At 39.4% G+C, this 20,400-nt stretch overlaps 5 protein-coding genes across 8 annotated transcripts; 3 read left to right on the top strand and 2 right to left on the bottom strand.

Moving 5' to 3' along the window:
• The first annotated feature begins 42 nt into the window (after positions 1 to 42).
• Positions 43 to 2,433, top strand: LOC145912754 (ubiquitin-like modifier-activating enzyme ATG7). The gene is made up of 2 exons (XM_083000337.1): positions 43 to 1,955; positions 2,019 to 2,433. Exons 1-2 carry the CDS (start codon positions 161 to 163, stop codon positions 2,192 to 2,194), a joined length of 1,971 nt encoding a protein of 656 aa, XP_082856463.1. The 5' UTR covers positions 43 to 160; the 3' UTR covers positions 2,195 to 2,433.
• LOC145912755 (mannose-1-phosphate guanylyltransferase regulatory subunit alpha-like) lies at positions 2,265 to 7,101 on the top strand. Its single transcript, XM_083000338.1, has 10 exons — positions 2,265 to 2,539; positions 2,701 to 2,798; positions 2,896 to 2,999; positions 3,258 to 3,450; positions 3,772 to 3,959; positions 4,264 to 4,398; positions 4,539 to 4,636; positions 5,327 to 5,466; positions 5,750 to 5,921; positions 6,284 to 7,101. The coding sequence occupies exons 1-10, from the start codon at positions 2,389 to 2,391 to the stop codon at positions 6,382 to 6,384; spliced, it is 1,380 nt and encodes a 459-aa protein (XP_082856464.1). The 5' UTR covers positions 2,265 to 2,388; the 3' UTR covers positions 6,385 to 7,101.
• A 153-nt stretch (positions 7,102 to 7,254) lies between these two features.
• Positions 7,255 to 9,730, bottom strand: LOC145912756 (uncharacterized). Its single transcript, XM_083000339.1, has 2 exons — positions 8,410 to 9,730; positions 7,255 to 8,258 (listed from the first exon to the last, which is right to left on the bottom strand). Exons 1-2 carry the CDS (start codon positions 8,812 to 8,814, stop codon positions 7,872 to 7,874), a joined length of 792 nt encoding a protein of 263 aa, XP_082856465.1. The 5' UTR covers positions 8,815 to 9,730; the 3' UTR covers positions 7,255 to 7,871.
• A 689-nt stretch (positions 9,731 to 10,419) lies between these two features.
• Positions 10,420 to 12,431, top strand: LOC145911368 (cell cycle checkpoint control protein RAD9A-like). The gene is made up of 4 exons (XM_082998689.1): positions 10,420 to 10,749; positions 10,943 to 11,094; positions 11,339 to 11,557; positions 11,786 to 12,431. Exons 1-4 carry the CDS (start codon positions 10,473 to 10,475, stop codon positions 12,323 to 12,325), a joined length of 1,188 nt encoding a protein of 395 aa, XP_082854815.1. The 5' UTR covers positions 10,420 to 10,472; the 3' UTR covers positions 12,326 to 12,431.
• A 207-nt stretch (positions 12,432 to 12,638) lies between these two features.
• On the bottom strand, positions 12,639 to 20,287 carry LOC145910966 (ankyrin repeat domain-containing protein 10-like). Of its 4 annotated transcripts, none has more exons than XM_082998193.1 (6): positions 19,919 to 20,287; positions 18,925 to 19,077; positions 18,614 to 18,705; positions 15,493 to 15,617; positions 15,224 to 15,409; positions 12,639 to 14,090 (listed from the first exon to the last, which is right to left on the bottom strand). In XM_082998193.1, the coding sequence occupies exons 1-6, from the start codon at positions 20,126 to 20,128 to the stop codon at positions 13,750 to 13,752; spliced, it is 1,107 nt and encodes a 368-aa protein (XP_082854319.1). In that variant the 5' UTR covers positions 20,129 to 20,287; the 3' UTR covers positions 12,639 to 13,749. The 4 variants fall into 4 exon arrangements, with proteins under 4 accessions (XP_082854319.1, XP_082854321.1, XP_082854320.1 ...); XM_082998195.1 differs by having other exon boundaries at positions 14,045 to 14,433; XM_082998194.1 differs by lacking the exon at positions 12,639 to 14,090 and adding an exon at positions 14,290 to 14,763.
• Positions 20,288 to 20,400: the final 113 nt, after the last annotated feature.

Below are 20,400 nucleotides of genomic sequence, written 5' to 3'. Positions count from 1 at the left end.
ATTGCTGTTACATTAAGGTAAGCTAAAATAAAATATCAATTGGTTTGGGCCTGAGTTGTTTTTGTACAGTTTTAATCTTTTTGTATGGTGTCATGTGCAGGTAAGCAAGGTGCTAGCCAATATAAATGTGTAATATATCAAAAATCTTGAGCAAGAGGTAATGGCAAGCCCGGCTCAATTTTTGTCATTTGCCAGTGCAATTGAGTCAGGATTTTGGAACAAACTTGCAGAAAATAAACTAAATGTGTTTAAACTGGATGACTCTCCCAGAGAAATCCATGGGTTTTACACAAACACAGACATGGAAGGTTTGCCGTGCAGACACAATTTGGATTACAGGGCATTCGAGAGAGCAAAGAAACCTCCCCCCTTGTGTTTTATCAGTCATGGGACTTTGCACAACAAGAATACCATTGAGGATTTCAAAACTTGCGACAAAAAACTGCTGCTGAATAATGAAGCTGAAAAAGTTTGGCAAGCAATAAAGTCTGGTGAGGCGATAAAAAACCCATCACTGCTCAGCCATTTTGTTCTTCTCAGTTTTGCTGATTTAAAGAAATATGTGTTTTATTATTGGTTTGCATTTCCAGCATTCGTTCATTCCATTCCAATTCAAAAAAAATTCTGCAAACCTTTATCAAGCTTAGAATGTTCAAATTTTCAAAGTGAGATGATAAAAGCAATGGATGCCCTTGGTCCAAAGAATCCATCATTCTTTGTTGTTTCATCCTCCTCCGATATTAAATTGAAAAATTCAGACATGCGAGTTGAAGTTCACAGCCTGGTTGAGTTTGAGAGCTTGTCAAAGCAGGATAAGTTCATCATGATTGGGTTTTCAGACCCGTCAACTATGGAGGAATATCCTGGTTGGCCCCTCCGTAACCTTTTGACCTTGGTATCGTATCATTGGTGCAATTTATTCGAGGATAATCTCGTAAGAGTTATTTGTTATCGGGATCGAACTCATGCAGGAAAACGGTCAATATCTCATAGTCTCTACCTTGAAGTAATGCTGCCACCTATTGAAAACTGCCCTGATGCAACAGGTTGGGAGAAAAATAGGAAAAACAAATTGTCCCCCCGATCAGTGAATCTTGCCGAAAGTATGGATCCCGTTCGACTTGCAACCTCCTCAGTAGACTTGAATCTTAAACTGATGAGATGGAGGTTGATGCCCTCCCTTGATTTGGAAAGGATTTCCTTGTGTAAATGTTTACTTCTCGGCTCAGGAACACTCGGTTGCAACGTTGCTCGTGGTTTGCTTGGCTGGGGGGTTACTGACATCACAATGGTTGACAACGGGAAAGTTTCATTTTCAAATCCGGTCAGGCAGTCCCTGTTCGAGTTTACAGATTGCAGCCCATCAGGTGGAAGGCCCAAAGCTATCGCTGCTGCTGAAAAGTTAAAAAAGATTTTTCCAGGTGTGAATGCAACCGGTTTGGAACTTTCAATTCCAATGCCTGGTCACCCTGTACATGGCAGTGATGAACTTGTTGAGAAAGTTAACCGCGAAGTTGAGCAACTGAATTTGTTGATCGATCAACATGATGTTGTATTTTTGCTGATGGACACACGGGAAAGCAGATGGTTGCCGTCAGTGATATGTGCTGCCAAAAACAAACTTGTCATCAATGCAGCTCTTGGTTTTGACTCATACTTAGTGATGAGACATGGTGTAATTAATGAACAAAAATTACAGTCTTCACCACAAAAATTAGGTTGTTATTTTTGTAATGATGTCGTTGCCCCCGGTAATTCACTTCGAGATAGAAGTCTTGATCAACAATGCACGGTGTCAAGACCTGGTGTCTCCATGATTGCTTCAGCATTGGCAGTCGAGCTTTTATCTTCCATTCTCCAACATCCATCTGGGAAGTTGTGCATGCCCGATAGTGGGAATGAAAGAAATGACCAAACAGAGTTGTCCTTGCTGGGACCAGTTCCACACCAAATCCGTGGGTTTTTGTCAAACAACCAAGTCCTTTACCCAACAACCCAAGCTTTCAGTAAATGCACAGCATGTTCTGATTTTGTATTGGAAAGTTTTCGATCAAATAAGATGAATTTTTTACTAGACGTATTTAACTCTCCTCACAGTTATTTAGAAGATCTGACTGGATTAACATTGTTACACGAACAAACAGCCCAGGCCGAAGCAGATATTTTGGAATTTAGTGATACTGAAAGCATCTAAAATCCCAAAATTTTTTGTGTTTCTTCATCAACCCTCGTTATTGTAATATTAAAATGGACAAACTTACAGATTATATGTAATAGGATTAACTGTTGTAACTTGTGTGTCTTTGTGATTTATTGTTGCATATAAAATTTGTTAGTGGCAGTTTTTATAATGAAAGAAATACCCGAAAAGATATTTTTGTGCTATACATGTGCAATTTACCTTGTAATTTTACAACATTGATGTTTTTGTCAGATTTTGTAATTATTTATTTGTTAAAAGTGGAATTAAATTCTGTATCAATGAGGATTGGAAACAAAATGTGGAAAGCTGTCATCCTCATCGGTGGACCGGATAAAGGTAATATTTACTGTTCTGTGTCTTAATTTACCCCATAGTAGACAACAAGGGCGCTAAAAACCAGTTTCTCTGCACAACATTTAGTTTTCTAAGACCCTGTTGCCACTTTATAATTTATAATCATGGATAACTTACTTCTTAGTAACTGATTATTTTTTCAGGAACAAGATTCCGACCATTGTCTTTGGATGTTCCTAAACCATTATTTCCAGTGGCTGGATTCCCAATGATTCAACATCACATCGAAGCTTGCTCTAAAGTAATTTCAACTTTATTATTATTATCAACAGATTTGGCGCAATTAGAAAATAGTTATTATTAAAAATATGTCAAATGATTTTTTGTGACTATTTTAGGTTCCAGAAATAAAAGAAGTGATTTTAATTGGATTTTTTTACTTGACTGACATTCTCAAAACCTTCATAAGTGAGGCCAAAACCAAGTATTCCCTCAATATTAAGTAAGTTTCCATTAAATTTATATTTTCAACATCTATGAGTCTGCTTTGTCAGCAGGGTATAGTTGATAATTGTCCATCTTGCCATTTTGTGTTTAAATAAATCAACCTAAACTTTCAACTGGAGCTTTCTGCTTAAAATTCCCCTTGTTGTTAACTTGTGTTTATCCCATATTAAAAACTTTAAACTTTTTTCAAATTGGAAACTCGTGCTTGAACTTTTTTTGTTGGTCAGTTGTTGTTCATTTTATTATCCTGCAGATATCTGGCAGAATTTGCACCCCTTGGCACGGCAGGTGGACTTTATCATTTCCGGGACCAGATTCTCACTGGATCACCAGAAGCAGTTTTTGTTTTCAATTCTGATGTTTGTTGTAATTTTCCTCTGAATGATATTATTTTATTTCACCAATCAAAGACTGCTGAAGACCACATCACTATTGTAGCTACAGAGGTACTGCTTGTAATTTTATATTATTATGTAAAACTTGCAATGAAAATATTATTCTGGAAACACACTGATGCTCTTGGTCTCCTGTTTTTTTTTGGTTCCCGGGATATGCTGATAGGTAAAAAAGTCAGATCTGTCAGTCAATACTGGCCTGCACAGACAAATTCCTGTAGTGTTTAATTATCTTACCAATTAAAAGTAGTGGGAATTTAAATTTCCTTGTAATATATTAGCTGGATTGGGAATAGGTTCAGATTAAAACTCATTGATATTCTGTGCAATTATGCAAGCCGATCATTTATCTTCATAATTATTATGTCTTAGGCGACACACCGTGAATCTATGAGTTATGGATGTCTGGTTGAAGATGAAACCACCCACGAAGCGACACATTACGTCGAAAAACCAGAAACTTTTGTCAGTTCCCTTATTAACTGTGGAGTGTATGTTTTTGCACCTGGAGTTCTGAGCAACTTCATGGCTGATGTGATGAAACAAAGACAGGAAGATAGGTTTGTGTGATGTAACAATTAACATTCCAGTTTGAATGCACAGACAATATGGTGGATTATGATCACTTATATGTTAAGATATAACATACGGTTTGTAGGTTTCAAATTCTCATAGCACTGCAGCCATCAGTAATAACATGAATCCGTGTTCCGTAAACTCACATTAGTGTTAGCAGTGTGACAGGCCCTCTAGTGGTTATTCTGTTTCTTGACCAATAATACGTCTCATCTCACTGAAGCTTACACAGAAATATGTTTTCTGTCTTAAATCATCCAAAAACTCTGATCTTGTTTATTTGTGCAGTATGGACCTTGGTGGTGGTGATAACAACCCTGATGTTATTCGACTTGAAACGGAAGTTTTGGCCAAATATGCTGGAAGTGGGAAAATGTTTGTTTATAAAACTAAGGAGGTTTGGGGACAAATAAAGTCTGCAGCGTGAGTTGGATTTCAACTATTTTTCAAGGAAATTACACTTTTGAATAAAGGCTGATTTTTGAAATGTGTTGTTGTTATTTTGTTGGCAACCTTTGTTTGCTTTCCATGAAACTTTAATTTACAACAATATTCTTAACCAGGTCAGCAATATATGCTAACAAGTTGTATCTTTCCGTCTACCGACGAACCAAACCCGAACTGCTTGCAGGAAAATGTGAAAACGGGCCAACTATTAAAGGTACGGATGATAAACGACCTGTTCATTGAAAGTAGGAAAAACATCAAAATCATAACTCCGGGAAAATTCTCTGATGCGTTCTAGAATTTCCCAACTGGTTAAGTTTTTGGTGTTGCACAAAAAAATACAAAATAATTTGATATTGCTGGTGTGCTGCCACCGAACACCGTACAACGTATGTAGAAACCACGTATCCTATTTACTGAATGTAAATTCACGAGGAAACCGAACGACCGCACTCAACCGTAACCTGAAGGACTGGGCAATGTGCAGTAGAGCTTGACGCACTTTCGGAATCGTTCACTCTGTGAAATACAGCCCTGCCTGTGCGAATGCAATCGTAAAATAACTTTACGGCCTTTTTTTAAAATTACATTCTAACCAAACCTGTTGATACGTACATGGTGTTGAATGCTTTCCACACTCCGCTGCAACATTTTGTTATTCCGCCCTTCTCTATCGATAGGTTTAATACCACGGTTGACCGCCTGTTTAAATACATCTACCTTTGCCCCGGATTCAACATTATGCGAACCTTTGTGTTGCAAACCAACAAATATTTACCAAACGAAGTTTGCTGTCTTCACTGGGGGTTCCTGGCTCAGATTATTCGTTGATTTTTATTTTTAAACACTTCGTTACAACAAAACCTTTTTATTAATTTGTTGATTGACGTAAATAATATTCTAGGGGACGTTTTTATTCATGAAACGGCGAGTGTTAACCCCACAGCTGTGTTGGGACCCAATGTGACCTTGGGGGAAAACGTCAAGGTTGGAGCTGGAGTCAGGATTTCGAATTCGATTGTTTTACCTGGAGCTTCCTTAAGTGTAAGATGTTTCTAAATATTATAAACCAGTTGTTCTTAACCTTTTTTATCTCATTTCCGACATAACTAAGAATTTAATTATTGCCAATAAGCATACGACACACAGTAAATACAGAACATAATATTTCTTTTCCAACTAAGTTTTGTGTATTTTGGTGCCAAACAAGTACCCACCAACAATCGTATAATTTCCAACTGGTTAAGAACTAATCGTCTCAACCAACACTAAGTTAGCGCTGCCATAAAGATTTTCAACCAACAATCAAATTTAAATGAAAACACAGGACCATTGTTGCATCATAAACACGATTATTGGTTGGAAATGTTCGGTCGGTGAATGGTCGAGAGTGGAGGGGACTCCCCAGCAACCTGATCCTAACGCTCCTTATTCCAAAATTATCAGTGGTGGATTATTTGACGAAGAAGGAAAGTTGATCCCTTCGATCACAGTACTTGGTGAGTGTTGAATGTTAAATCTCTGACTTTTGGTTTCGAATTAAATAAGATGAAAATTTTGTGTTAATTTAAAACCAATATTGCCAGAAAATATACAGTGGGTTTTTTTGGAATTGTGAACATTTTGGGATAATAATGTTTTCCAGTTTTATAAAATTTGGGCCAAACTAGTCAAAGACGACGACTGTTTCCTCACAAAATCCTTTCCTTCACGAAAACACTCTTGATTTTCCTTTTTTAATTATGGCGATATTTTTTGTGCTTGTTACACAAACCATAAGGACACAACTTCTTTCAATAATGTAAGAATAACTTCCAACTGTTACTTAACATAGTTTCATTATAACCTTGTTATTGTTCAGGTCGTGATGTCGAAGTTGCGTCGGAAATTATTATTCTAAACAGCATCGTCCTCCCCAACAAAAATATAAACGACAACTCGAAAAACCAGATAATTTTGTGAGGTCCTCCGCTCATTCGATTTGGATAAGAAATCTGCCCGCTCATCCGATGTGCCCGTAGTGAAATATAGCCTAGAAAGTATTCTTGTTCACCTTGTGTTGAAATTCTCGCCCTACGTAGAGTAAATCCCGACAATAATTGAATCAATCAGATGATGCCACGTCAACACAGGATGCCTTGCCGTTGCAAAACATGTTTTTGTGACATAACACTTCATCACGTGATGTCTCCAATAAACCCATTCGTTTTTTTCATTCAGTGTCTCGCCCTCTTTGCAAATTAATTTCAATTATTATTATTTGTATTTTTCTATATTTAAAGCCATTATTCCGTTGTTTTCCAATGAAACTTTTTGCATTTAGAATAAACTGTAGCAGTCATTAAATGCCTTACAAAGTTACCGTACCAATTAGCTGCTTATTTGCTTGTGAATGCGTGGATTGTTTGTGTTCCGTTTGACTACGTAAGTTTGTGTACCGAAACAATCGTTGTCATGGTGACGTGTCGAGTGGTTCGAGCTACGGTGTTGAATTTCTTCAACTTGAGCCACTGTGCAACCAACCAGTAACGCTTCACCAACTTCCCGATGTCGTTTTGGAATTTTCGAATTAACGGTTGGACACGCTTGGTTGCTTTGCACTTTCAAGGTCATTCAGGTCACACCTTACTTATCCCCGAAGAAAATTCTTTTTCGGAAACTTTAATGCAAATGTGCTTTTTCGATATGACGTTGTTAGCAACAATGAGATTTCGAATGTTCTATTGTTTAAAACGATGCTCTCTTCAAACTATTCAAAAGATGACCAATTCTTCAATACAATATGTTATTGTGTTTTGTGGTTTTGCACTTTACAAATAAACTTATACCATGTAGGACAGTTGTACTGTATTAGTGGTCGCAATATATTAATACCTGCAGCGCAGTGCACCAAGAGATTATTAGCGAACTTCGTGTTCGAATGCATCTGAAAAATACAACTTTTGTTTTTGTATCAAGCAAGCAACAATAAAAAGAAGTTGGCAGGTGTCCGAAGTGCAAATGTGGTGGAAAATAAAAAGTACTGTTATAACGACTACAACATTTTTGTGGCGGTAAAAACATTCAACCTGCCGCTTGTGGCGTTCCATGAAACAACATTTAGGAATCTGCAAATCACCGAGGCGGTAAATATCAACCAGTAGTCATCAATCACGTGGCGTGACGTCACAATCAACCGAAAATAGCCCGGAAATTTTGTTTGTGTGCATCGAAGCTGAACGAGGTTTGTGTTTCTCCTGGGTAAATATTACTTGGTGCCGAAGGTAAAAAGAGACTTTCTTGTCTGGGCGGCTTCAATAAGAAAATTGCAATGGCGGCCCACGTTTGTGACGTACTTTGCGAAGTTCAATTGTCTTTCAGACCCCACAGAAGTGCCGAGTTCAGCCATCCATTGCATCCCGTATGACAAAACCATGATTTTGAAACTTTAAAAAACCGGTTTGAACCGGTCACAACTGGTTGTTCATTACCTTATGTTTTGGTTTTGGCATCACCACTGGTTTGGTGGGGATGTCAGGTTTCTTTGCAGTTACATAACTCCCAGGAGGAGGGGAATTCTTTCCGACAACCTCCTTCACACTTGTTCCCTCCTCATCTGGATCCAAATGCTCATAATCACTGTCACTGTCAAACTCCGGAGGACTCTCCTCTTCTTTGCGGCTGGCAATCGCTTTCGACAGATCCAGATCGAGGGACATCGCTCTTGTTCTTCTTCTTTCCTCCGTCTTATATGTGATGTAATGTTCATCTTCATCTTCCTTTTCCTCATTCGAGATTTGCGTCAAATCCTCCAACGAATGCGACGCGTAACGTCTCGCCGATGGGAAAACTTGTCGCTATGAAAATAATGAAAATAATGTTAATCTTAATAAGATGACGTCAGCAACTTGTTGTCGAACCAACTTAATTCCACGAGGCAAAAAAACAAATTTTGTGGGTTGACTTTTGATTTATTAAATTTTAAAAATTTAACCACAATCAATAAACCTCAGATGCTGGTGGGGAACTCCCTCTAGTTCTCATCACTTCACCACTTTCAGGCAAACGAAATTGACGCGGCGTGACGTCATTGTTTGATGACGTGCCAGTCTCTCCAGTGTCGTTATAAAACACGTGATTCTCGAACACCTTTTCAGCATTCTGTTCGAAGTTTGGGGAATTGAGCGTTGACCTCCTCGGTGAAGGTCTGGGGGCGGCACCGTTGCGACCAGGTGGTGATGATTGTTGAATGGGATATGTTGCATCCGGAGGCACCGCGTATATTTCATCCTGTCCCTCTGGAGGTGTGCTGTAGTGTCGTTTGGTTAGAAACCACGTCACAACTATTGATACAATGTTGGTGACGATCACGCAACCCAACACAATCCCAGCAACTACGCCTCCCTCCAACATCGCTTATTTCCTTTCAAAAGCAACAAAATCAACGCTTTTTATGTTGTATTAACGGTATATAAAGTTTGAATAAACTTTTTATTTTGCCTCTGTAATGGCGAAAAAATTGGAATTATTAAATTTAAATGTTGGAACTTGCTCTGATTCGATTTGTCTGAAGCAGTTATAAATGCTGATGTTAATTGTGGCTACAACTACATTGAATTTATTGTCACGGTTGGGTTGACGTTAACAAACGCTTCTATTAAATCACAAACCTTGTTGTTTGCGTCGGGGGTTTTTAAAGCTATTTTTGTTCGGTAAATTTTTTTTAACCTATCTCTATTCCAAGGAATGTGCGCTGCCCCAGGAAATTGTACGGTTGCTACATGACGAAACCTAACGACTAGTTTTACTACCGTTTTATTGAGGATATATCCTAGACATATAAACGTGTCCATACAGCGTGGTAGGAAAACGTGATTTTCGCGACAAAACTTGCTCTGCCCCTCAGTATGACATCTGCTTTCTTCGAACCAAATCTACCACACAATTGACAAAGCTTGCGGAATTTGAATAAATATGGTTGTCCATAAGCTTCTACGGTACGTAAAGTTGTAACACGTCAAAAATCACAACGTACACGGTTGAAGTAAACATTAAATCATCTGTTGGAATCCATAGGATCGTGTTCAATTAACCCCGGGTAATGTTACCAAGATTACGAATGACAAAAGATCTTCCAGCTGTAAACAATGGTACCGAATGGCTGACTTGATTTTAGAGCAACAACTTTTCCCGACCATGAATTGTCAACTACTCAAAACTTGTTCGCATGGAAACGATCCGAACCAACACAAAGATATCTGACTAAGCCGAAAAACCTGTTAAGTTTACTCGGATGCCTGAAAGTAAATAGATTTCCGAGCGCGATCCGTTCTTGTTGCAGACAAAAGCTGTAACGCCTTTTCATCGCCAGGTCGTCTTGAGCCAGACAGGAAAACTTTTTTGTACAGCGACTGAAACCGTGCAGTGCATTCGACCGAGAACCACGAATCAAACTCTATCCACCTCCTTCTCATTGTTCACTGCAAGACTTACCTTATCTAACGAATCACAGTCCCAGACCGATTTTGAATTTAATTATTTTGACTAATATTGGAGGCCTAACACGTTTATTATAGTGTAAATGACACTAAGACGACTATTTTGTGGAGACGAATACGCAAAAATCCTGCAACAAATAAATTATAAAAAATTCTGTGCATTTAAACACTTTTCAACATTTTCCCTGGACGCAAAGTTAAATCTTAAAACCCTGGACATTTCACGTGAAATCTTGACGTATAGCAACCCAGCAATGTAACCCGTATTGGAAACTTAAAAATATTAAAATAAAAACATTTTCCAAAGCTTTTTAGTCATGTGACTACCCTCGATAGAAATCCTAAAAATTAAATGAAAAGTTAGCGCATCTGCCGGTAGGTGGTGCCATTAAAAAACACAACCTTTCGTGTTTTGGCGGTTTTGTACTTTTAATAACTTTGACAATTCAGTTATTTATGCAATATGTAATATGCAATTGGTTTATTGTAATTTGCAGATTATATTTTGTGTCGCAGGAACGATGAATTTTGGTCTGTGAATGTACTTCAAAAGGTTGATGCCAAAATATCATCATGAAATGCGTTTTACCGGCGGTAAACGTGAAGTTATTTGCAAAAGCTGTTCATTGTTTGGCCAAAATCGGTTCCGAAATTTACTTTGAGCCGTTAGAAAATGGCCTGGCCTTAAAAACTGTTAACTCGTCGCGATCTGCATATGTGTGTTTTCTGTTTCTGGAGCCGATGTTTCAAAGTTACGAATTTGAACAGACGAACGTAGACAATAACACTTTGTCTGAAGATGCAGAAAGTGGTTTTCGATGCAAAGTTGCGGTTAAAACAATGTTACAAGGTATAAAGTGTGTTCCTTTTTGTTACTGCTGTTTGATGAGACAAAAATTTTCAAAATATATTAACTCATTCCCACGTGTTCCAAATACTTTAATGCAACAATAGTTTAAACCCAGACCTTTAATTTTGTTTTTATTCTTATATTTTTTTTCTAGTTTTGTAAAAACTATTTAGTTGTACATTTTACTTTGCAGTTTTCAAATCTTTGAGCACAATTGAGCGATCAGTGGAGTCTTGTGACATAAACTTTGACGACAGCGAATGCAAACTAGTTTTTCAGTTAAAATGTCGACATGGAATAACAAAAACGCACCATTTGACATTTCAAGAATGTGAAACACTGCAGGTTGGAAACACAGAATATTTTTGGTACAAACATCAACTGTGTTAAGTTTTTGTGTTATTTTAAAAAATTCATTTAGTTTGCCGGAAAGTTTGAATTTTGCAAAGCTCTTTTTTCTTTGATTTCAGTTTTTGTCTAAAATCTCATGTTTATTGTTTTGGCAACATGTTACTAAACATGTCACATTTATTATAGTATTTGGTGAAATTTCATCCCTGGCACTGCTATTAAAATGATTTGCTTGCAGGCTGTTTTTGCAAAAGATTTGTCACCAAATGTGTTGAAATGTGAACACAAACTGCTATCAGATGTTGCTGTAAATTTCTCTACTGGTTTGGAGGAAATATCGATGAATGTGGCTCCATGTCAGATTACATTAAAAAGTTTTGTTAACGAGGACGATGAAAATGCCAAAATTATGAGAACAGAAATGACTTTAAACCCAGAGGAATTTACAGATTTTCAGGTATTTAGTTGATGTTTTGCAATATTTCTTTTGTCAATTACTCCATAAAAATCCACTGCAATGTTCTGGTTTTCACAACCACATCATTTTAAAGATATTGGTAACTTTATTTGTTTGTATCTAAAAAAAAAGAAACTATATTCTATATATTTGTGATCTGTTATAAACAGTAATATAACATTTGTCACCAGAATTATCATACATAAGTGTGGAATAACTTTTTTTTAGGTTGGAATTGACACGGAGGTAACATTTTGTTTAAAAGACCTTCGAGCAATTCTGGCCTTCTGTGATGTCGCTGGTACTGAGGTTGAGATGCATTTTGAAATCGGTGGAAAACCTCTCATCATTAGCACAGAGCAAGAACATTATTTCCGTGCAAATTTTGTTCTTGCCACTGTAGCGGAAGATGAAGATTCAGTCACACAGAAGAAGTCTGAACAACCTCGTAATGCACAAAATAACACGAACAAATCTCGTACGAGCACCAAAAAAACAAATCCTCGTGCAGCAACTTCACGGAAAGCAAAACCAACCTTTTGTTTAACCAACGGACATAAATTACATGATGTTGTAAATGTGGATAACGACAGGAATGAGATGGTGGAAAGTGAAGTGAGCCCAGAGATTCCAGACCAGAATGTTGTGGTCGAGGATGACGAACCTTCTTATAAAAGAATTCGATCTGTTTTCTTTGAAGCAAGTCAAAACCTTCCAGACCATTCCATTGTTGTATTAGCTCCTGATTCTGATGAAGAGATTGGATGAGAGATATGTCTGGATGTAAAGTTTTAATAAATTTTATTTCTGCCACTGTGATAAATTCTGTTCGTTTCCACCCCCCCTTTTGTGTTCCAACTGTGGAATAAATATTTCCCCCGCAACATTCACAGCCAAGCGTGGTTCTTGTAAAAGCTCAGGTGGTATTTAAAACATATGACAGTCTGCAGCGATATTATTTAGTTATCTGAAAACACCGAAATACTTCACTGAATGTCGCGCAGTCAGGAAAAGTGGCTTTTAGTAAATTGAGATATTTCCGTGTTTCTGTTCTGTTCACCTCAAATATCAATCATAAAAATACAAATTTCCCTGAAATTGTTTCCTCTCTAAAAAAAACAAGCTAGAAAATAAAACAAACGCAGAACAACAACAAAAAAATAATCGCCCCCAGAAACACACGCGTCATACTTAATACAAGAACAAAACATGCGTGAAAACGCACAGCGGTGGGAGTCTGTGGATATTTGCAGCGCGGTGTACAGCGTTTAGAGAGTAGTTTTTTGGCGGACACTCAAAACTTGCTCGTTATATAACGAAATTCCATAGCCTGCTACAGCCTTCGTTAACCAGTAGTGACAAAAACGCACTGAGAAAAATAACAATGGAACATTTTACATACAACATATAAACAATAATGTACGAAGAAAGATGGGATTTTGCCTAAGGTTGTTTGCGAGAAAGTCACCACGAAACTTCACTTTAAATTTTATGGCCGCTTTGTTATTATTGCGTACAATGGAATTGTGCAATCACCAATAGCTAAAAGTTGAACAAAATGTGCAAAAGAAACCACTTTTCTACCAACTATGGTGGTCAAGGGTAGAAGTTGCTGAAACGTGTTAAATTTACACAAGACACGGCAACTGCGCAGTATTGTGAACACGAGCCACAAAACGTTTTACCAGCTAGGGTCCCATGGGTTGCATTTAATCTACAAGCAGCATACTTTATACTTTGCTAACATGGAAATACTCGTTTTCAAATTGCAGCTAATAGGACTAGAGTTTAGACGCGATTTGCGTAAAATTTTGCCATGTTTGTTGAGAAATGCGCATCAGTGATCAAATTATAACAGTGAGTTTAAAGGCTTCAAGCGCCTGGTTTTAAACTGAACGTTGAGTTGTAACGAATGCCAAGTTGGTCGGTGGAATATCTACATGCTACGTATGCTAAAACAACTTGTAACGGACTGTCCCATTGAACTCAACTTTACTTATCAACGGAAACGTAACGCGTTTAAACACATGTTGCAGATTGCAGCTGTGGACGTAAGACAGGCAGGATGAATAGAGTACGCCCAGAACCGGGATCAAACGATATTCGATAATTACGAACGTTTGCGGCGAGAAAACGCGCGATTTTCGCGTAACAATAAACAACAGAACAACGGAATAATCCACTGCGCCCGTCTATGACCACCCTCTGTCCGTTAAACCGTTCAACTTCTTTTGAACCTGCAGGGAATTTTTGGTTGAGTTGATTTCAGCTGTGGAAGGTTGCTCGGGTAAGGATTCGGCCGTGTCACCGTAACCATGGAGATGACCCCATGTTTGAAGGTCATCCTCATCATTTCCCAACCTGTCCTCAAACCGGAACTCCATGCCCGGGCTTGGGGCCCTCGGGGAACACACGTCATTGAAGTACGTCACTGCCGGTTCCGGGGGTGTGGTCGGGTAGTGGGCGTGGCATTCGTCTTCTTCCATCCTTTGGTCGATTGTGGATTTCGTCAATTCGAATGGGGGGAGCGGATCTGTCGTGTTTAAAACAAGAGAGCAGCTTTTACAATCGAAGTCGCGTCGGACGGTCGATGTTGTGACGTAACAAAGCAAAAGAGAGGAAGTTAACACACGAGGAGGATGAGAAGAGGAGGAGGAGAAGGGATCAGACTCCGTGGAACATCTGCATCTGACGCTCCATGAGATACTGGGCGTAGAAACTACCACGGAATTCGGAAACTTCGTTCGGTTTCAATTCAACGCCTGATTCGACGTTCATTGTGACGTCATGTTCGATGGATTGATGTTTTAGAATTTCGGGGGAACTCGCGTTGGGGGGGAAGGAATCGTCACAAGCGAAATACCGAGGAACGGATTCTGCGGAAAACGTATCGACGTCATACGGTTGCTATGCGATATGCACGTGACAACACAAGGCGAGAGGAAGGAATGTGTGGTGTGTGTTTGTGTCTCAGACGAAATGCGAATGTAAATTATTCGGCGATTTAGTCTCCAACCCCTCCGGCCAGTCTCCCGGACTAAATAACTCGTCTTCATATTGGGGAATCCCCTTCAGACGCATGACGTATTTTTCGGCTGACGTCATTGCTTCTTGACTGTTTGCAGGCGTCGGACACAAATTTGGGGAGGAAGCCTCGTTTATCATGGCTACGTCATCACTGTAGTTTTCGAACGTTTGGTGTCGCTCTGGAGATAAAAACACCAGAGTTCCGTGGTTACTACAGAGAAAAATCTCATCCGATCTGATGACGTAACATGTTTATGACGTAAGTTTGTGGCGTCATTGAGAGGTCAGTAGTAGCCGTTGGACTGGACGGGGGCGATAGGGTGGACTGTATTTCCCGCCATAACCCATCTATCGTCATGGCAACAATCCATCGTTGTGACGTTTTGAGAGGGATTTTCCGGATGTGACGCAGTTGGGTGGTTAGTGGGAAGGAAGAGCCGTTCATCTGTGGGTCGTGTTATTGTGTGAGAGAGAATAATTTTGTGACAATTTAAGCAAATCAGCAAGTGTCAACATAAAACCACCGTATGACGTCATCGAACAACGGGACATTTTTTCAAATCTCAAACATTCAGAATTCACAAATTCGACAAAAACATGCGTAAAACCACAACCGCCAGATGGCGCAGATGAGCTTACCGACAACTCTTGCTCGTTTGAGATTGGGGATGCTTTCATCGTCGACCCCGCGCTTTCTCACCGAACAACCATTCACGTGACCGTTCCAACCGTTCGTCATTGGATGATGTCCGTTCACGTGACTATTGTAACCGTTCGTCATTGGTAGGTGGCCGTTGCCGTTGGTAACGGGATGGCCTGAAGATCCTGCACAGAATAACACAAGTTTAGAAGTCACAAATTGATGGTTGTGGAGAAAGATGGTGGAATTTTGTCAATCTTGCTCTCACCGTTCATGAAACCGTTCGATTGCGACTGAAGGCTTAACACAGCTTCCTCCAAGACGCGCGCACATTCGATGAAGTTCTGCATTTTCGCAAGATCTCCTGCACTGTGTCCATTGTCGTTGCAAATACTAAGTGGAATAAATTCAGTTTAGAGTGATTCGTGCTCAGCAATAAATGTTTAGGCCATGGATTTTCAGTCCAATCTAAAAAACCTCCAGACCAGGTAAATCTTTGTGATATCTTCAGTACAAATATACTTCAAAATAACTCAAAGTCAAACTTAGTTACAAAAACGATGCATTTTTTGCAAATAAAATGAGAGCAACTTAACTACAAAAGCAAATTGACAACAAGACAGACTTGGTGACTCGATTCACAAAATATTCCGACACGCAGTAAGTGCACGATGTTTTCTGATGGGCGTAGTAACTTTCCACGTCACACAAATCACGTACATTTGGTTGATTTGCAAGCAAATAATAATGACTGGGCGGTATTGAAGTGTACATAATGCATCACAAGACCTGTTTACTAATTCCTTGTTTATGTAACCTAGAAGTTTTGATAATTGTCCAACTCCAACTCCAAGAAAAGTTTGAAACGTCTGAGCCACAAGTGACAAAAACCTTACAACGATTGTCAATTGGAAAGGTTTCCTCGCTACACAGAACAACCTCAAGTCAAATACCCAGACAAGGATATTCATTCGGTCCAGACATATGGAAGGTTGGACAACAATATCTCAAACCCTGCATATCGTGTTCAACCATTCGAATCGTTATCAACCGACACACTTAACTGCACTTGACAAAGGTTTGTGACGTCATAACGGTCGTCAGTAAAAACAAACTTGTTTTTTTTTTTAGATGTGAAGCAAAAATTTGTGCTTCGGGCTCAACTATAGAGAAGGAAGTATTTGCGATGATGAAGCCAACCGATATCATATTACACCACATGTTGCAATATCAGCATTCGAAACTAAACAATGAAATATTAAAACCCAATTTGTTGTTATTTCATCCAACAGCGACCACTGTTTTTAGGTAAACATAAGTTTTAAGTGACCTTGAAATACAACACAACCCACAGCTGAAAACCATCCATTTGAAGCCAGAAGCAGATAACATCAACATCAGAACTTCCGCCACGTGGTTGAGAATACAGTCTCATTTCGAGCCCTGCTTTCGCACTTGTTACGTCACAAAACGGTTGGTTGTTCACTTCGCGGGGCCACGAGGGTCAGTTCCCGCCATTTTTTCGAGTGTTCAATTCGCGTGCGTGATTGGCCGAAGTTCAAATGAGTTCCAAGCGGCATCGTCAAAGCTTCTCTACAACTTGCAGGCAAATGTGTTGAATCAAAATAACGACTCACAGCTAGGTGATATTTGGTCGAACATAGGAAAGTTGAAACAAGGGGGGGACAAAATTCATTACAAGGGGGGGACAAAATTCATTACAATCCTGTGGCACATTTTGTTGAAGTTGCTTCGGTTCTGTCAATCCTTTTTTTGTGGGAACAGAACTTTGACTAATCAGCCACAAGACAAGATTGAACCACAACCACTACGGCCACCACAACCACTACAACCACAACCACTACAGGGGCACTGGTTGCAAAAGTAATCAATAAATTCTTGTTCTCATCACTTTGTAAGCGAACGAAAACGTAAATAAAGAAGAATTCTGTGAACAGATGGAATACGAATCACTTCCCACTCAACTCTCTTCATCAATTATTGATTACTTTCCATTTCTGTATTTCCTTTTAGAGTTTTTGATGCGAATTATTTTTTTTGAGTGATTTTGAGACAAAATAAAACATTTCAACCAAATATTCGATAGTAGGACTTCTCAGTGCGAAAAGTTTTGAAATTTCCACTGAAGTAAATTGTGGTTTGACACAAGTCTAAGTATCGAATGTCTCCGGGTTTATAAAAACCTTAGAGATGAATTCAAGTAAAATTTATTTAATGCAAGAAAATGAAACGTTCGTTAGAAGGTGGGGATTAACTTATTCCACTTCGATTAAAACAGAAGAAAAGAAGCACAGATAATTATTCAATGCGTACCTGGCGTTAGAAGTGGATTAAGGTCATACATTGTTCGTCTTTTAATTGGAATAATCGCTAATTGCCCCAACATTGACGCGCGTCTGCACTAATGGAAATACAGAACAATAGAAGGCCACGGACACTGGATTTCACATAATCGTCGTTTTAGTTACGCCACTTCATAATCTGTCATTTGCTCAGACATAAAGAAAAACCCGGCTGACTCGTTGGATAATAAAAAAATGACTGTTTTTTTAAAAACTGGTGATTTTCTTAAAATCGGACGTAAGTTTATGGATCGTCTTACATTCGAATGCTAAAAACTTTCTTAAAATTGTCAATAATTTTAAATTTTAGTTTTTGTTAGATTCAACCACAGGTTGCGCAATGAACAGTGTGTGCAGATGGTGATAAAATATCAATTGTTACTTTCCTGGCCTCAATGTGCGACTAAAACATGGCATTTCCGTCACAGACAACATTCGACAACATGATTATGACCAGAGTTGATTCGGTGAAGCGACAAGAGCCAGGCGGTTGCTAAACAACAACTTTATCGCCACAAATCCCACCCGGACATGTGTATTACGAGCGACAAGATCACCTGGCAGAAAAACGTTTTCGTGCAAGTTGCCTCGACGACAAACCAAGCGCGCATACGCGTGCACCCCGCGCACACACACTCGCCTCTGCGCTCGCGAAGTCGCATCCTGTATGCAAGACAGCTACTCCTGCCTCTGGGCCGGTGTAAACAACAGCAACGCGCTGCATCCTGTACGAAACCCAGGCGAGGAACAGAGCAAACCTGCAGTGCCCGGGGATTCAAATTGTCTCCGGGGACTTCATTACAGCAAGATTCATATGACAAGAGTGGTTTGTTTCCCGTGTAGTAACACGTGACAGATACAAACTACACTGCGTGGTTATATGTAGTTCAATTTCATGTTCAATTTCACTACACACAGTTGCCCTGGGGCAGCGGAGTCGAATACAACGAAGACCAAAATTTTTGCGGTCTAATAAGATCGTGTGTAATTGCATCTGTGCATGGCATTAAACACGTTTCAACTTACTTAGCATGAGCTCCACTGTGCGCCAGTACTTTGATGCACTCGATGTTGCCCACCCTGGCAGCTTTGTGCATTGGTGTCTCGCCGAGGTAATCCTGCACACAGCAACACACAGGGAGTTAGCGAACCTCACTCTGCCTGGCAGAGTATCACACAGTTAATGTAAAGCACAATTATAATCATTTACACAATAAAACGGCGTCAATGGGACCCAACAAGCAATGAAAGAGACACACACTGGTCCAATTAAGTTAACAAGCGACAACCATTGTCCGTCAACCAGCTAACTTGTTTCGTCACAGAACTCTGCTTACCCTGGCGTGAAAATCGGCGCCGGTTTTCATAAGTTCAAGCAGAGCGGTCGGATGACCCCCGAAAGCCGATATGTGAGCTGGGGTCTGTTTGAACCTGGATGTCCTTATGTTGACGCTCAGTCCAGTGCGTAGCAATCCGTTCAAACAGTTCACCTGTCGAATTGTCAATGAGGTTTGATACAACATAAAGCAGCACTGATTGGTTTATGAATAATCATAATTTGAGGATAGTTTCATAGGTGGAGTTTGACAAGAAAATATCCAATTAAAAATGTATGTTAAGATAAGATAATACAACAGCAGCTTGCAACAAAGGTTTTGTGTTTGATGCAGTTTGAGGGGCAACAAATCCAACAATACCGATAATACGATGACTAGAGCTGGTGTTCATTGCAATTATTAAATTTGATTAATGCTGCGTCAGTTTGGGCAGCAATTTAGAAGTTATTAATATTTCACATACCCAGCCCTATATCGCATACAGTAACTGAAATATTTGCTGACACCTGACCACAAACCAACATCATATCTTTTAACCCGGTTTCACATAAATATCGATTCCGCCTTTCGTTTGCCAAGCGTGGTTTGGCGCAATTAAAGAGAGAAGAGAGAAGAGGTCGCCATCTCTCGGGACGAGTCGGCTCTTTCCACTACGCGGCTAATATTTACATTATGAGTGCTGATGATTTGACGCTGCCTGGGTGGCAACTGAATTCAAACAATTCGTAAACATGATTTTATCACACAAATAACCTATGGGGTAAGATGTGTTTTTGTGGTCGAAACAATTATATTATTCTCACTTCAGTTTTTAGTAGCAACAATATTGCTTGTTTGTTTGTTAAAATGTTTAAATCATGTTGCAGCAGGGTAAAAAGTGGTTAAAAATACATGAAAGTGGTAGTTATGAAAAAACACACAAGAGCTGATCAAAACAAATAAATGAGTGGCGCTTTTGATGGCACGCTCCGTTTCACTTGGACTATCAACAAACCTTTCCAAAGTAAGCTGCCCAATGTATTGGCGTCCAACCGTAAAACTGGTCCTCGGCCACCATTTGATCGGGTGTCGCGATCGCAACCAGCCGGGAAAGAGTGACCGAATCCCCGTCGCGGCAAGCTTTGTGGAGCGGGAACTGTCGGGATATCACTTCCTCACTCTCAGTTCCCCAAAATCCCAAAGGTGTATCGTTGTTGCTGTCCATAATAATCCGTTTCTTTTCTTCACGTAGGCGGTGGAGAAATTTGGTAACAACACTTTTACGCTCCACTGTGTTAGTGGTTGCAAGCACTTGACGCACCCTATCTACCTTCAGGTAACAATTATCTACAGTTTTAAGGATATTTTCAACGCTAACCGGGGTTTTGCTGAAATAAATGGCCTTGGTAAGTCTTGTAGCAGCAATTTTGACATGAAATTGTGACAAATCAGATCAAATTTTCAATGAAATTACTCAATTAACTGAAAATAACCCTA

The sequence above is a fragment of the Ascidia mentula genome, chromosome 8 (assembly GCF_947561715.1).
Source record: "Ascidia mentula chromosome 8, kaAscMent1.1, whole genome shotgun sequence".
NCBI classification, from domain to species: domain Eukaryota; kingdom Metazoa; phylum Chordata; class Ascidiacea; order Phlebobranchia; family Ascidiidae; genus Ascidia; species Ascidia mentula.
The sequence above is the reverse complement of the archived record's forward strand: the minus strand, read 5'-3'. Positions and strand labels throughout refer to the sequence as shown.

Coding starts and splice junctions, on each gene's coding strand:
- LOC145912755 (XM_083000338.1), top strand. CDS start 2,389: ATGTGCAATTTACCTTGTAATTTTACAACATTGATGTTTTTGTCAGAT. Junction 2,540..2,700: donor CATCGGTGGACCGGATAAAG/GTAATATTTACT, acceptor TTATTTTTTCAG/GAACAAGATTCCGACCATTG. Junction 3,000..3,257: donor AAGTATTCCCTCAATATTAA/GTAAGTTTCCAT, acceptor ATTATCCTGCAG/ATATCTGGCAGAATTTGCAC.
- LOC145912756 (XM_083000339.1), bottom strand. CDS start 8,814: ATGTTGGAGGGAGGCGTAGTTGCTGGGATTGTGTTGGGTTGCGTGATC. Junction 8,259..8,409: donor GTTCCCCACCAGCATCTGAG/GTTTATTGATTG, acceptor TTATTTTCATAG/CGACAAGTTTTCCCATCGGC.
- LOC145911368 (XM_082998689.1), top strand. CDS start 10,473: ATGAAATGCGTTTTACCGGCGGTAAACGTGAAGTTATTTGCAAAAGCT. Junction 10,750..10,942: donor GGTTAAAACAATGTTACAAG/GTATAAAGTGTG, acceptor TTTACTTTGCAG/TTTTCAAATCTTTGAGCACA. Junction 11,558..11,785: donor AGGAATTTACAGATTTTCAG/GTATTTAGTTGA, acceptor ACTTTTTTTTAG/GTTGGAATTGACACGGAGGT.
- LOC145910966 (XM_082998193.1), bottom strand. CDS start 20,128: ATGGACAGCAACAACGATACACCTTTGGGATTTTGGGGAACTGAGAGT. Junction 18,706..18,924: donor GCGCCGATTTTCACGCCAGG/GTAAGCAGAGTT, acceptor TGCTGTGTGCAG/GATTACCTCGGCGAGACACC. Junction 15,410..15,492: donor ATCGAACGGTTTCATGAACG/GTGAGAGCAAGA, acceptor TATTCTGTGCAG/GATCTTCAGGCCATCCCGTT.
- LOC145912754 (XM_083000337.1), top strand. CDS start 161: ATGGCAAGCCCGGCTCAATTTTTGTCATTTGCCAGTGCAATTGAGTCA. Junction 1,956..2,018: donor ACCAGTTCCACACCAAATCC/GTGGGTTTTTGT, acceptor GTAAATGCACAG/CATGTTCTGATTTTGTATTG.